We start from the raw sequence: 13,380 nt of genomic DNA, 5'->3' as shown, positions 1-13,380 counted from the left end.
GAAAGAAATATCATCGACATCGTGCAAACGGTCGTACTGAAGAGAAAGTACCTGAAGTGACTTGTTAGAACGGTACATCCCCCAGTTTGATGGTCAGACTTACTTAATTCTCGAGGGCGTGGAGAGCAGCATCGATAGCGCGCTTGGCCTTCCAGCAAGGTTGTCCCTTGATCCAGCACCAGCGCTTAGCCTCCTGGTGAGTGTTGATGTCGCGCTTGGCAGGGAAGTTCTCGGGGTTGAAGTCGGAGGGGTCGAAGTCGGGGCCATCAGAGGCACCAGCACCATCCTCCTCACCATCGACGGCCTTGAGAACAGCATCTACAGCGCGCTTGGCCTTCCAGCAAGGTTGTCCCTTAATCCAGCACCATCTGGCCTCGTTGGCAGGCTCGGGGGCAGCGACGGCTTCAGGTTCGGGTTGAGCCTCTCGCTTGGCCTTCTGCCCGCAAGGCCGGCCCTTGATGCCTCCGCACCACTTGTATTTACCAGAACCAGGCTCAGGGGCAGCAACAGCTTCGGGTTCGGGCTGGGCCTCACGCTTAGCCATCTTCATCTTCTCCTTCCAACATGGCTGACCCTTGATGGTGCACCAAGGCATAGGCTCAGCAACTGGGTCGGGCTCGGGATCAGCGACGGCTTCGGGTTCGGGCTGGGCTTCGCGCTTGATTCTCATCTTCTCCTTCCAGCAAGGCTGTCCCTTAATGGTGCACCAAGGCATGGGCTCAGCAACTGGGTCGGGTTCAGGATCAGCAATGGCCTCAGGCTCAGGTTGAGCCTCTCGCTTCATCTTCATCTTCTCCTTCCAGCAAGGTTGTCCCTTGATGGTGCACCAAGGCATAGGCTCAGCGACTGGGTCGGGTTCAGGAGCAGCAACAGGCTCGGGCTGAGCCTCGCGCTTCATCCTCATCTTCTCCTTCCAGCAAGGTTGACCCTTAATGGTGCACCAAGGCATGGGCTCGGTAACAGGATCGGGCTCAGGATCAGCAACGGCCGCAGGCTCAGGTTGAGCCTCTCGCTTGGCCTTCCAGCAAGGCTGGCCTTTGATCCAGCACCAGGGATCGGCCACAGGCTCAGGCATGGGGTCCGGAATGGCCACCGCAAAAGCGGTGCCGGCCACGGCGGCCAGAGTGAAGACGGAGTACTTCATGGTTCGTCTAGTACTTGTCGTGTCGTGTCGTAGTAGTGAATGTAGTGAATGTAAAAAAAGAGTGGTTCGTATCGTGTGTGAGTGTTGAGATTGTCGTAGTCCTTGTGTTTGGAGAACGAGTCTGGAGAAGAAAAGAAGGAATATTTATGCAGGATTTGACGATCTTTTTATAGACTTGTTGTTCAAATGTTCATGATAGAAGAGAAAGAAAAGTAGAGTGTCTTCGCCTCTTCGCTTTCATGGCTGTTATCTTGGTGTTGTCCGTTCATCCTATTGAGGCTCTATTCAGGTCGCGGGGTCAATAAGCCCACCCTAGCTTCGCACGCACGAGATACATGTTCATCCTGAATAGAAATTCTCATCAAAGAGTTTGAGAAAGAGAAACAGACTAAAAAGCATGTCAGCCACGGGATGGATGCAAGATCAAAGCTTTGCAAGGGGAAGCGAGAATAGCCCGCGTTGTTGGCGTTCTATTACTACATGGAACATCACTTAAACTCTTCCTAGACCGGTAGTGCCACACAGACTTGACGTCGAGGCGTTAAGTATGAGACTACGAGTACGATGTATCGGGTCAGGTACGAGTATCTAGGATCAGACAGGCAAAGTTTACCAATTGGGGTCGCCTTTTACCTGTCAAACGCGAATGCACGAACAAGAACAAGCCAAGAATGATCTTTGACGGTTTAAAGTGTTGGTTATGGATGATTGGCTTATTCAGAGCTGTCAGTGCCTTTTGAGGCTCTATTGACACCCAAAAGGGGTAAGATGGCGGTTGAAGTCTGCGAACGTTGGATGGAACATGAAACAAGGATAATTGAAAGGAATTAAACGTTAGAAAGTATCAAAGAAGAGTTTAGAAAGGAATTGAATTGATTATCTCGGAGTGTTGAAGTGACTCGTGATCTTATCAGCTTGTATGTAGATATGAGCCTCTTGATACACACTCAACACTGAATTCCTGACCTCTGAGCACTTAGAGAAATGAATAAAAGCACAATTTAGATATCAATAGTCAGTAATGACTTATCCGTGCGATATCTCATGCAAACACTTATCTCCCAGTAGCCAGGTCCCGCCGGTGTCAAGCACTGCAACGCCAAAACCATCCGAACCAATCACACTCTTAACGAAGCGACTATAAGCAATCGAACTTGGACTACATGGAATCTCAAAACATGGAAAAGAGCATTGACCGGTCGAATGAAGCCTCGAAGCTATCCGACGCCGTTACCCAGCACATGAGCGTCCTCTTTAGGAACGATCAGAGTCTATGCTTATGGAATATTGGAACAGGATATCATTTTCTTTGTTGTTGAGACTCTACGGTTACCTCATTTCGGGTCTGAATAGCTTCAGGGGTGAGCAAGTCCGGCTTTGTACGGAGGGAATGAGTATGTTGATGCTACTTTGTGTATGGAAGAACAACTTGTCAGGACTAGCTAACCGTTCTGCCCATCTTCCTGGGATCCCACTCCTTATCCACCTGATCCAACAAGCCCTTCTTCCCCAGAATCTTAGAACCAAGGATCTTCTCAAGACTAATCATCTTGAAGCTCACCTCGGCACTAGTCTTCCCATTCGGCAACTCATTAGCATCATCATGCACAACTACCAACCCGTGAGGAAAGTCCTTGCCCAGTGCTGTGCCTACGGCGGTTATGCCATCGGTGTTGGAGACATGGTCGATCTTTCCATCTGATGACTCCACGAGTGTAAATGTTGCAACATACTCGTGTGGTGAAGCTCGTTGGTAGACGTTGTATGCGCTTACGCCCTGGCATGATACTAGGATGTATCCCTCATCTGGCTTTGAGCCGTAGACGAGTGTCACGCCTTCTACGTCTCCGTAGAGATTTCCGTCGCCGACTTTACCGATGATGACTCCTTTATCTTTGGAGTCTGGCTCAGCGTCGAATCGCCATAGGGCAGAAGGTTCTTCTCCGAGGAAAATCCAGCCGTTTTCTTCATCGGTGACACAACCTTCGACTTGGCCGCCGCTACCGCCTTGGAACTCTCGTACAAGCTCGGTCTTGAGTGTTCCATTGGATGTCGATGTCAATTCGTACTGGAGATATCGTGCTGATTTCTCATTGACGAAGAGGTATTGCTTTCCTGTCTTGGGTGAACGATATGTGCACGAGCCGTACACAGTATAATCCTCAACAACAGGATGAGAACCACCGGAGATATCGGTCAGTGTTCCGTTGGGAAGCATCTCAAAGAGACTATATCGTCAGCTAACCATCAATAATAGTATATGTCAACTTACCATAGAGTATCATCAGCTCGACACGCTGCAAAAGCAAGATCGACCTTTCGATCACCCGCCTCAAAGCCATAGATCATGTCGACATTATTCGGCTTCCCCGCCGCGAAACTCTGGACGAGATTGCCCTTCAGATCGAACACATTGAGACCAGCCTCCTTTCCAGACTTCATCGTCGTGATGACACGAGACTTCTCTGGACCCTCAGGGGAGATCCAAATCGCAGGGTCATCGCCATCGCCGAGTTTTGGCTCAGTCTCGTATGTTGACTCAACGAGGAGGAACGAACAGTGCAGACCGCCCCATCCCTTGTCGCATTTACACTCATTTGCTCCGACGCATTTGCCGTGACCGGAGCATTTGTCGACGCAAGTGAAGCTGCTGCAGGTCTTTCCGGCGAAACCAGCGAAGCACTCGCACTTCTGGCTCTTGTCCTTGATGCAGTATCCATTGCCACCGCAAGTCTTGCAGATTGGTTCAGTCTTGGAGTCGGACTTGACTTTTCTTGGGTCGTACTTTGTGTTCGCTTCGATCTTGAGTTCCTTGAGAACTGATTCGAGTGACGAGGCTCCAAAGCCGTTGATTTCCTCTGACTCAATGGCGTATGTGAAAGCACCAGAGGGATACTTCTTCGTCGAGCCCTGGTAGATGTTCAGACCCTTGACCTCAACGTCCTCCTGCCCAGTCAAAGATACCGTTCCTTTGAGCTTCAAGGATTGGTCGTAAACAGCGATCTTGTCTGTCTGGGCGACAAACAGGTAGTCTGAGCCCTTCTTAGGCACGTAAACCGCCAAGCCTGTCACATCATCCTCTGCCTTGCCAACCTCAGTAATCTTAGGCATTTCCGTTGGTTCCTTGAGCGCGAATGCATATACACTCTTGTCGCCCTTTGAGATGTACATTCGCGACTCAGAGCGTGATGTAGCACAGACATCCGTCTCGAATTCAGTAGGGAATGTTTGGATCTGACAACATTAGTAAACAGCAGCATTTCTCTAAGGGACACATACCTTGACAAACTCAAGTGACTTTTTAGTCTCTCGCAGAAGTAGCTGAACAGCTTCTCCCTTTCCAAACAGATAGACATAGTCATTCCCAGCAGGACTCTTCCAGCTACACAGCGCAGACCAATCGCCCAATACTTTCAAATCCGCGTCTTCAATCTGCTTGAACTTGGGCATCTCGTACGCGCGAAGCACAGAGTCAGGCATCGCGATAGTAACGAGAACATCTTTGTCATCCACATCGTAGACTGTAGTGACAAGCTTGCTGCGTCCAGGAGTTTTGGCGACGACCTCTTTCAGAGGAGATTTGGAGTTGAAGTCATAGACGTGAAAACCACCCTTGTCAGGTCCTCCATCATTTCCGATCAATAGAGGATTCTTGTCAGAGTAATAGACAGTTGTAGAATCTGATTCAACTTCGCTCGTGTAAGCATCAACTTTAACATTGACGTCCACCGCCTTTGCGAAGGACATCTGGAAAACAACAGCCAAAAGGCCAATCAAACCAGAAGTGACCATGACTGCCAAACAAGTGCTCTGCCTGTTTAGAAAAGAGCTTTTGCTGGCGGCCATTTTCCAGATATACTGATGTTCGGATGAGCACGTGCTCAACTCGATTGGCCTGGTCAATTATAGGATAGGATAATTAAGGATAACCAGACCAGGAAGGAGCTTTGTTTCCACCCTGAGGACTTTTTGATTTGGGGATGCTCGTGCTGAGAGGATGTAGTTCTATTGGACGAAGCGGTAGGGGTTGCGGGTTTAATAGTCGTGGTCTGGATCTACACTGCATAGAGGCCTGCCTAGGGTAGGAAAATGTCGTGCGATGTTTCTCATTCCCGTAAAGAATGCAGAGAGGAAGAACTTTAAGAGACATAAGCTTATTTTCTGATGTTCTTTTGCAAGATTCGTGCCTTGATTCTTTGGTGATACATGATGTCTAGTGTAGCATCCATGGAGGAGCTATTTAGAGAGTACTCTATATCAAGCCGCTTAATTCATGCAACGCCGTTATTTCGAAACATCCACTTGAACTCAAATCTTTGTAAACGACATGGATTATTCTCACAGGGATAACAATACAAGGGAAATTATGTTCCTGAAATAGTAGTGAATCACATGCATGTGCCGATTCAGTCGTTTGCTGCGACGCTTTCTTCTGAACCGAGACTCTTCAGCAAACTAACTCGAAATTGAAGAGTATAGGTATCGATCAACAAAGCATGCCGTCCGAGAATCGGAGAATCTTGGATATTCTCTTACCACAGTAAGTGTTTACAAGAATCTCCGGACCGGAGCTGTCAACATACACAAAGTGAACCAGTCGAATAGGAACAAGGAGCAATAGATCAACATGTGCAATGGTCTGTCACTCGGAATCCGAGCGCCCACTTACCGAACTATATTCCCACAGCTACGACACTAGCCAGACGTTTTTAGTAAAATTCTCCGAGATCATGTTTATTCCTAGGTACCTAATCGATAGAAACCCTGGAGCTAAACTGCCTGTGTAAGTGGATTGATGACGATAGCGGAGACCTTGATACTGTAGACACCTCTATTTAGACGGCCTAGATATACGATGAATAATACAACCACCTGCGCCCGCCGATATAGGAGCCAAATACAAGCTCAAATAGGAAGTAGAGTGAGAAATACATTCTTAAACACCATTGAGATATGTAATCGGAAAGAGGCTTGTATTGGTATTTTGCTTAGATCAAGAGCTCCATTCAGTGATGTACTTCCGGTCCCCGCATCCCGGCATTTACTTTCGGGATAGTTACACGGATAAAGGAACGACCGTCATCGGATCTAATCTGATATAAATCGCCAGGGAATCCCTCAATGCCAAGTCTGTGATCCTAGTCACTTACCAATACTAACATATTGCCATCATGACTGATATAAAAGACCTACAAATTGCCATTCTAGGCGCTGGAATGGGCGGCCTAGGAGCTGCCCTTGCTCTCGCCAAAAGAGGTTTCAAGAACATCGATGTGTATGAGACAGCCAGTAATCTTGGTTTTGTTGGAGCGGGTATCCAGATGCCTCCCAACGTGGGGAGAATCCTGGATAGGCTAGGTTGTTGGGATGATATTGAACGGGAAGCAACTCGTGTGGCTGGCAGCAGTATTCGACGTGAGTCTTGGAGCATCTCATGCGGAATATTCACTGACTTGACTAGAGGGTTCAACCAATGTTGAACTTGCACATGTGGACATGCCAGACATCAAGGGCAAATACGGTTACTCCCACCTGTGCGGCCACAGATCATCTCTAGCTGGCCACATGTACGAGGCGTGCAAGAAACATGAAAGCATCACCTTCCACTTCTCAACGAGCTTGGTCGAGATTGAGTCTTTCTCTCCTAGAGCATCCTTCAAGCTCAAGCCCAGAGATGGAGAGCCATTCACACGTCAAGCCGATATCCTCCTCGGCGCAGATGGTATCAAGAGTGTTACCCGCTCTCAGATCCTACAGCAAGTCAACGCCACGCCTGAAGAGGCAGAGACCGGCCAAGCTGCCTACCGCATCATGCTCAACCGAGAAGACATGGCACATGATCCTGAGCTTCTGGCTCTTATTGACAGTGACGAGGTTGTGCGGTGGGTAGGAGAGAAGAGACATATCATCGCCTACTCTATTGCTGATAAGTCTATCTACAACTTGTCAACCGTTCAACCAGATGAGAACTTTGCTACCGCCCCGTCTATAACTTACACAACCAAGGGATCCAAGGAGGTCATGTTGGACGTCTTCAAAGAATTCTGCCCTCTTGTGCAAAAGATGCTTAACCTTGTTCCTGAGGGAGAGGTCTGCGAGTGGCGACTGAGGATGTATAAGCCTCTGCCAACATGGACGAATGGTGTAGTCGCATTGATAGGAGATGCCTGCCATCCAACGCTTCCTCACCTTAGTCAAGGAGCTGCCATGGCTATTGAAGATGGCTCGACAATCGCGGAAGTTCTTTGCCTTGCCCCCGATACCAAGCCAGAGACCATCGCCAAGTGTCTCAAGGTGTATGAGCTATCTCGAAAGGAATGGACATCGAGTCTCGTCGAAATGGCGTATTTGTCTGGTCGAACTCTGCATCTAGGCGAAGGAAAAGCGAAGGAGGAGAGAGATAGGATGTTCAAGGAGCACAAGACCAGTGGCTCGGTTCCCGATAAGTGGACGTCGCCTGATGTGCAGAAAATGATTTACTCGAATGACTGTGTCGCAAAGGTCAGGGATGAGTTTGAGACACTCTTTGCTGCAGCATAGTATCAAAACACCACATCAATATCAATTCAAAATCATGCGCTCTATGCTGGGGGACAGAATATTATGTGATTAAAGTCGTATTCTAGGTATCGAGAAAAACAAAGAAACGCGTAACGTAGAATAAGACCTTCGCAATCAAGGAAACCCCAACGCCATGAAACATGTAATCCATTCCATTGCCTGCGCTTGTCGCATTCTCCGGAGTAAAATCCTCCAATTTCGTAGTTTGTAGATCCGTCATCGGCGGGTGATATCGAGTAAAGGTTCAGATCAAAGGGCGTCGCTTAGAAAAGGCAGTCCAAACAACAGCAGCATGCCAGACCGGCGAGAAGACCAGTCATGAGACCACCGCCAGCGCCGCCACCGTTTCCTCGTTGATCATCGTTGGGGTAGTAGCCTTGAGGAGGAGGATACTGGCCGTAAGGACCCTGCTGAGGAGGATAAGGGCCCTGGCCGGCGGGAAAGGGTTGTTGAGGGTAACCCATCTGGGGAGGAGCTTGCTGATAGTAACCCTGAGGAGGAGGGCCGCCAGGAGGGGGAGCGCCGCCCTGCTGGTATGGATCTTGCTGGTAGCCGCCGTATGTAGGTTGAGGGGCACCTGGAGGAGGGCCATAGGCCGGAGGTTCGTCTTGCTTGAAGGCCATTGTGATAGTATGCGACAGTGGATAGGAGGTGGATCTTGCAGTCGCGTAAAGGATAGATCGTCAGGTACGAGGAAATATCGATCACTGATAAATAAAATAAATGAAGGAAAGAAAGAGAGAGTGTGTGTTGAGATGAGATGGGATGAAGGAATACAAAAAGGATCGGAACGGAACGAACAACGTAGCGACCACAACGTAACTGCAAGCCAAGGTCCCCGGAGTTAAAAGTGTTTGGTGTCAGTGCCAGCTCCATCCCAAGCTCCCTCCGAGTCTCTCACATGGCCTTTGCTGCACGCCACAGAGACCGCGTTGCGGGATTACGCGGACGCTATTGGATGCTTCGTAGGCTGCGCCACGCTTGGCTCTAGATGGTTCAGCGCCCTGTCCCTTGGCACTTCATCTCCGTCCGGGAGTCAGAAAAATCAACCGCGGAGAGCATGAGAGACGAAATAATTTGATCATTTCATGCGAGCTTAGACCAGGGCTTAGACCATCTATTTCCGTCGACTTGCTACTGGAATGACATCTTTTCTGATACCCACTAGATTCCTCAACAAGGGGACTCTCAAGGGTCTTTACCGAGTCACAAGTTTGTATCACCACTCACAAACGTCTGCAAACATTGATGGAAATTCGCTTATCAATTCGGCTTTGACGGCTTCTATTGAGAGGAATACAGCTTTGAAACAAACTCGGCGTCTGTTTTGTCGCGCGCATTACAGAAGATGGTTCAACTGCGCCACATCTCCTCGTGTCGTATCCGAGTCCGACCCTCGATCATGCCGATTTCCCGTTGAGCCACTGGCAATTGCCGATTCTAATAATGGCATGTTCCACGTTACGAAGCCCATCATCAAGCCTCGTCAATATCACATTAATTAGCAAAGTAACGTAACTCAGCAAGACGCCTCTATAGACGTTCTAGAACCGGATCGGATTAAGTTGGCCCTGTGGCTAGTGCACATCATGTGATCTTCATTTCTGGTCGTTTGAGGTGTGGCTTGAACTGCTGCCCCACCACTGCTCAAACGCCCGCACCACGAAAAAGTGCAATAAATTCAACCATCACTAAGAAACCCCACGATCACGAAGTGACGCCTCGACGAGCCACGACGACGCATCCCGACTGTACCGCGAGACCTACAAAAACCGCCTGAAAAAGTCGCACGGATACGCTCGATTCATCATGGCTGCCGCAGTTGCGAACCAGCCCAAGTGAGTCCGCCCAGCGCTTTTCTGTTTGCTACTCCGAACTGGGGTATTCTATCGATATCTGTGACTAACCCCACCATTCGAAAAAGGCACGATTGGGCCGACGACGACGATGTTGAGGAGACATCCACCGATCTCCCCGAGCCTCAGACTATCTCCAACAAGGATGGAACAAAGACTATCATCACATTTCGTTACGATGACGACGGCCGTAAGGTTAAGACCACTCGCCGAGTCCGATTCACTACCCACACCGAGACCGTAAACCCCCGCGTCGCCGACCGAAAAACCTGGCCCAAGTTCGGCCTCAGCGCAAAGGATCCCGCAGGCCCTGCTCCCGATACCACTTCCGTCGGTGAGAACATCATCTTCCGACCAAGCGTCAACTGGCGAAAGGCCGAGAAGGACGAGTCCAACGACGCCGCCGCCGAGTCCATGAAGGACAAGCTCAAGGACAAGCAGGTCAAGTGTCGTATTTGCAACGGTCAGCATTTCACTGCCCGTTGTCCTTACAAGGACACCATGGCGCCCATCGGAGAGACCGGCGCTGCCGATGTCGCTGCTGGTATGGGAGACGAGCCTTCAGCTGCTGGTGGTGCTGCTGGTGCCAAGAAGGGATCATATGTTCCTCCTGCCCTACGCAACGGTGGATCTGCTGGCGAGAGAATGGGATCCAAGTTTGGCGAGAGAGACGACTTTGCTACACTGCGTGTCACCAACGTGAGTGCCGCCGTAATGCTCCCCCATAACAAAATACTGACAGACAATAGGTTTCCGAGATGGCCGAAGAGGGAGAGCTGCGCGATATGTTCGAGCGTTTCGGTCGTGTCACCCGAGTATTCCTTGCCAAGGACCGAGAAACCGGCATGGCCAAGGGTTTCGCCTTCATCAGCTTTGCGGACCGCGGCGACGCCGTCAAGGCCTGTGCGAAGATGGACGGATTTGGTTTCAAGCATCTCATTCTCCGGGTGGAGTTTGCCAAGAAGGCTCAGTAAAAAGGGGGTTGTTGTTGATGTTGCTGCTTCGAATCTTGTGCGCGTGGTTTAGCTAGGGGACACATGGTAATGCATTCGTGGTTGAGATGGGAAAAGAATATCTTTCAACCTCATGATTTCAATGAAACCTTCAGGATATGTGCGGTTTGGAATGGGAAAAGTGATTGTATGTGATGAGGAGGAAGATTACAAATGAACAATTCTTAACAAGTTTATATTCTGAGTGATGATGATAAGAGTATTTACTCAGGGGTTAGTCGGCAAGAGACAAGACTTGCTCTGTAAAGCTTTGGCTGCTTCAGTGAAAGGGGCTACGGTATGATGCAGTCATGAGCAAGCTGCATGTCTTTACCAATGAACTTGTCTGACGGTTACCCCAGATGGCTAATATGCGTAGGATTGGCTCACCAGTAAGCTATTGGTGAGTCTGTAGGGGTTCTGTCTATGAGTAGGGGGGACTGGGTCATGATGAGATGGGCTTCTGAGCTTCACCAATGACCAAGCTCTGGTTTAGCTACTCAGCGGCCATGACAGACTCTGCATACAATGAGATACATGTGAGAATTAGGTCTTAACATGTGGAATAATCCCTTCTCTTCTGGTGTCAGAAGAAGGAGCCTACTTCAATAAGGGTATATGGACCAAAGTTGCCTTCCAGGCTTTACATGTGTCAAGTGAGATAATGCTAAGATGACCTTGCTCGTTTCAATAGACTCAGGATTACATTCATCCATATACTATAATCCTGCAGATGCATTGGGTATTAAGATAGAGAAGAGCCCTTTTTGATGGATTTCTCCATTCGTCTTGCGCTCGAATAGGCGTAAAGCATACATCTGTTCCGTAAAGCTCCCCAACCATCAAAGAGCACAAGAGTCCAGAAATCTAGAACGAAATAGAAGCATGAAGAACAAGCTGCCTCTTCCATATTACCCGGTTCTCGCTTCTCTGGTAGAGAGGCTAGCTTAAGCGCATGGGTCAAACATTGCGGGATATAACTTTGCTGCGTGTACAGACAAGCGGCTCTCTCGGGTTACCTTTATAGGAACTGTAATAAGGCCACGAAAATTATGACGATTGGCTTCTCTCGTATCTCAACAGATTTGACTAGCTTCGAGAACAAGGGGTTATATAGATCGAGACCCTGAAAAGCGAGTGCATTGCCAGGGTGAGTGTTTGATGCTTGTATGGAGATATTGCTAGTTTTGGACGACGGTCTCGTGCTCAAACAAAACTCCAATAGGATTGCCCTTTTGGTGATAATAGTTGTTTGTCTATTATTGTCTTTAATGCCAATAGAAGGACTGCTTTGTGATCTTAGGTTTGTACGCTTTGAAGGTTCGGCCACTCAAGAAACTTAAACAGCTGTACACCATCTGTATTACTTTCTCCTTTGCACCGTAGAAGAACTTTCATAGTAAGACTAGATACTCAGATAATTCAAGTCGTTCAGGTATCTAATAAGAAACGAAACAGCAAAGTTCTGATCACACAACTGCCTGGTGTCCCTTAGTTCCAAGATCTATTCACATGTCACTCAGTCTGTGCATGGTCAATTGTTTTTGTCGATCAAAAGGACTCGAATGAACTATCGCTGTAACCCCTTGCAATTCAATCACAACCCTAGAAAGGCAGTGCTATTTCATTTTGTTGGGACAAATCGTCTGGGGTGGTTTTCTCTTTCATAGCTTCAGTGTAAGATTTGCATGTGATTCTACCCCACGCCGTGTTGAAGACAACTTGCAAGGATCCTAGAGACCAGTCGAGGTAAAGAAATGAGAGGGACCTAGTACTGTACTGTAAAAGCATTGGATCGATCAATTGCCTGGAAGATGTCGACAGTTCGCTTCCGAAGCCCCCACTATCGGGGTGGGGTTTGGCCCGTAGTACCTATCGGGAGAGGTCCTCCATAACGGCGCCGGGCGCCGGCTGCAGGCCGTTCTTGTTGTCTGCAGAGCGGCAATTACTGCGGCCAAAGCGGGTAGAATCGGTGGCAGTGAGTTTCCATGTCTCAGTAACATCAGGTAATTGTTTTGCATTATAAATTAGAGTGTGCGTTCCAGTTTCGATTCAGGACCTGATTCAATAAATAACCACAGCAATACCCATTCCCTTTTCTATTCCAATGATAAACCGTTCAAGAATCAGTAAGTGAATAGCCAGAGACAGAGTGAGAGTGAGAAGTGAGAAGTGAAGTGGGGGAAGACGATGGAAGGTCAAAGTCCCCCGCTGTACCATCACTTTCTGCCATGCTACCATAGCCCCACGCTTTGAAGATGGAATTGCCTGGGAATCACAGTGGGTTTAGCGCTGTTGTCGCCGTGTAAATGGCCATCGCCCCATTCAAAGCCTCATTGCACAGTGAAAAGCCAGGCTCTTGACTGGTTCTGATAAATAATTCCGCTCATGTTCAAGAGGAAGGTGCGTGTTACAGTGGCTTTCTGCCATAGGTGTCACGGCAGGACACATCTTTCGAGACCGAGAGGCAGGTGCTCTTGACCGGTACCTTCCACGGTCTACAAATTGTCTTTCTGTCTGCCTCTCCTCATCGTTTTCTTTCACAATCCAAATTTCTTTACTCAATAACAATCCGAATTGGTCAAGGAACACAGAGCAACACCACTCTACCTGTTGCATACTGTCAGTCGCATTGACAGCCTACACCAATCATCAACCTGCAACCTCCTGCATACAGTCCTGCATGCTCTAACGCTCACTGGGAATAGACAGCCACTCCCCTGCTAAATCCCCTCCGTCTTCAATTTTATGGAGCCGTCGCTGCTCCAGACCAGCACCAGGACCTAGCCCAGGCCAGGGACCAAACAGCCAGCAAACGCCTTAGCCA

General features: G+C 48.8%; 5 protein-coding genes across 5 annotated transcripts; 2 read left to right on the top strand and 3 right to left on the bottom strand.

The window, feature by feature from the left end:
* Positions 1–72: 72 nt before the first annotated feature.
* On the bottom strand, positions 73–1,144 carry B0J16DRAFT_371348 (uncharacterized protein; the record flags this gene model as incomplete). Its single annotated transcript, XM_046130400.1, has 1 exon — positions 73–1,144. One exon carries the CDS (start codon positions 1,142–1,144, stop codon positions 104–106), a length of 1,041 nt encoding a protein of 346 aa, XP_045985418.1. The 3' UTR covers positions 73–103.
* A 1,358-nt stretch (positions 1,145–2,502) lies between these two features.
* Positions 2,503–5,049, bottom strand: B0J16DRAFT_285610 (uncharacterized protein). Its single transcript, XM_046124056.1, has 3 exons — positions 4,424–5,049; positions 3,417–4,378; positions 2,503–3,372 (listed from the first exon to the last, which is right to left on the bottom strand). The coding sequence occupies exons 1-3, from the start codon at positions 4,988–4,990 to the stop codon at positions 2,583–2,585; spliced, it is 2,319 nt and encodes a 772-aa protein (XP_045985417.1). The 5' UTR covers positions 4,991–5,049; the 3' UTR covers positions 2,503–2,582.
* Positions 5,050–6,065: 1,016 nt separating this feature from the next.
* B0J16DRAFT_397450 (uncharacterized protein) lies at positions 6,066–7,684 on the top strand (the record flags this gene model as incomplete). The annotated part of the gene is made up of 2 exons (XM_046132317.1): positions 6,066–6,559; positions 6,606–7,684. The coding sequence occupies exons 1-2, from the start codon at positions 6,316–6,318 to the stop codon at positions 7,682–7,684; spliced, it is 1,323 nt and encodes a 440-aa protein (XP_045985416.1). The 5' UTR covers positions 6,066–6,315.
* A 284-nt stretch (positions 7,685–7,968) lies between these two features.
* On the bottom strand, positions 7,969–8,328 carry B0J16DRAFT_319135 (uncharacterized protein; the record flags this gene model as incomplete). The annotated part of the gene is made up of 1 exon (XM_046125493.1): positions 7,969–8,328. One exon carries the CDS (start codon positions 8,326–8,328, stop codon positions 7,969–7,971), a length of 360 nt encoding a protein of 119 aa, XP_045985415.1.
* Positions 8,329–9,191: 863 nt separating this feature from the next.
* Positions 9,192–10,802, top strand: B0J16DRAFT_339778 (eukaryotic translation initiation factor 3 subunit G-domain-containing protein). The gene is made up of 3 exons (XM_046127585.1): positions 9,192–9,543; positions 9,630–10,260; positions 10,311–10,802. The coding sequence occupies exons 1-3, from the start codon at positions 9,515–9,517 to the stop codon at positions 10,533–10,535; spliced, it is 885 nt and encodes a 294-aa protein (XP_045985414.1). The 5' UTR covers positions 9,192–9,514; the 3' UTR covers positions 10,536–10,802.
* Positions 10,803–13,380: the final 2,578 nt, after the last annotated feature.

The sequence above is a fragment of the Fusarium flagelliforme genome (genome assembly GCF_020744385.1).
Source record: "Fusarium flagelliforme strain FIESC 12 MPI-CAGE-AA-0113 chromosome Unknown B0J16scaffold_3, whole genome shotgun sequence".
NCBI lineage: Eukaryota > Fungi > Ascomycota > Sordariomycetes > Hypocreales > Nectriaceae > Fusarium > Fusarium flagelliforme.
Note: the sequence above shows the minus strand (reverse complement) of the source record. Positions and strands in the feature narration are given on the sequence as shown.

Coding starts and splice junctions, on each gene's coding strand:
- B0J16DRAFT_285610 (XM_046124056.1), bottom strand. CDS start 4,990: ATGGCCGCCAGCAAAAGCTCTTTTCTAAACAGGCAGAGCACTTGTTTG. Junction 4,379..4,423: donor AGTCACTTGAGTTTGTCAAG/GTATGTGTCCCT, acceptor TAATGTTGTCAG/ATCCAAACATTCCCTACTGA. Junction 3,373..3,416: donor CGAGCTGATGATACTCTATG/GTAAGTTGACAT, acceptor CTGACGATATAG/TCTCTTTGAGATGCTTCCCA.
- B0J16DRAFT_339778 (XM_046127585.1), top strand. CDS start 9,515: ATGGCTGCCGCAGTTGCGAACCAGCCCAA. Junction 9,544..9,629: donor GCAGTTGCGAACCAGCCCAA/GTGAGTCCGCCC, acceptor CATTCGAAAAAG/GCACGATTGGGCCGACGACG. Junction 10,261..10,310: donor CTACACTGCGTGTCACCAAC/GTGAGTGCCGCC, acceptor GACAGACAATAG/GTTTCCGAGATGGCCGAAGA.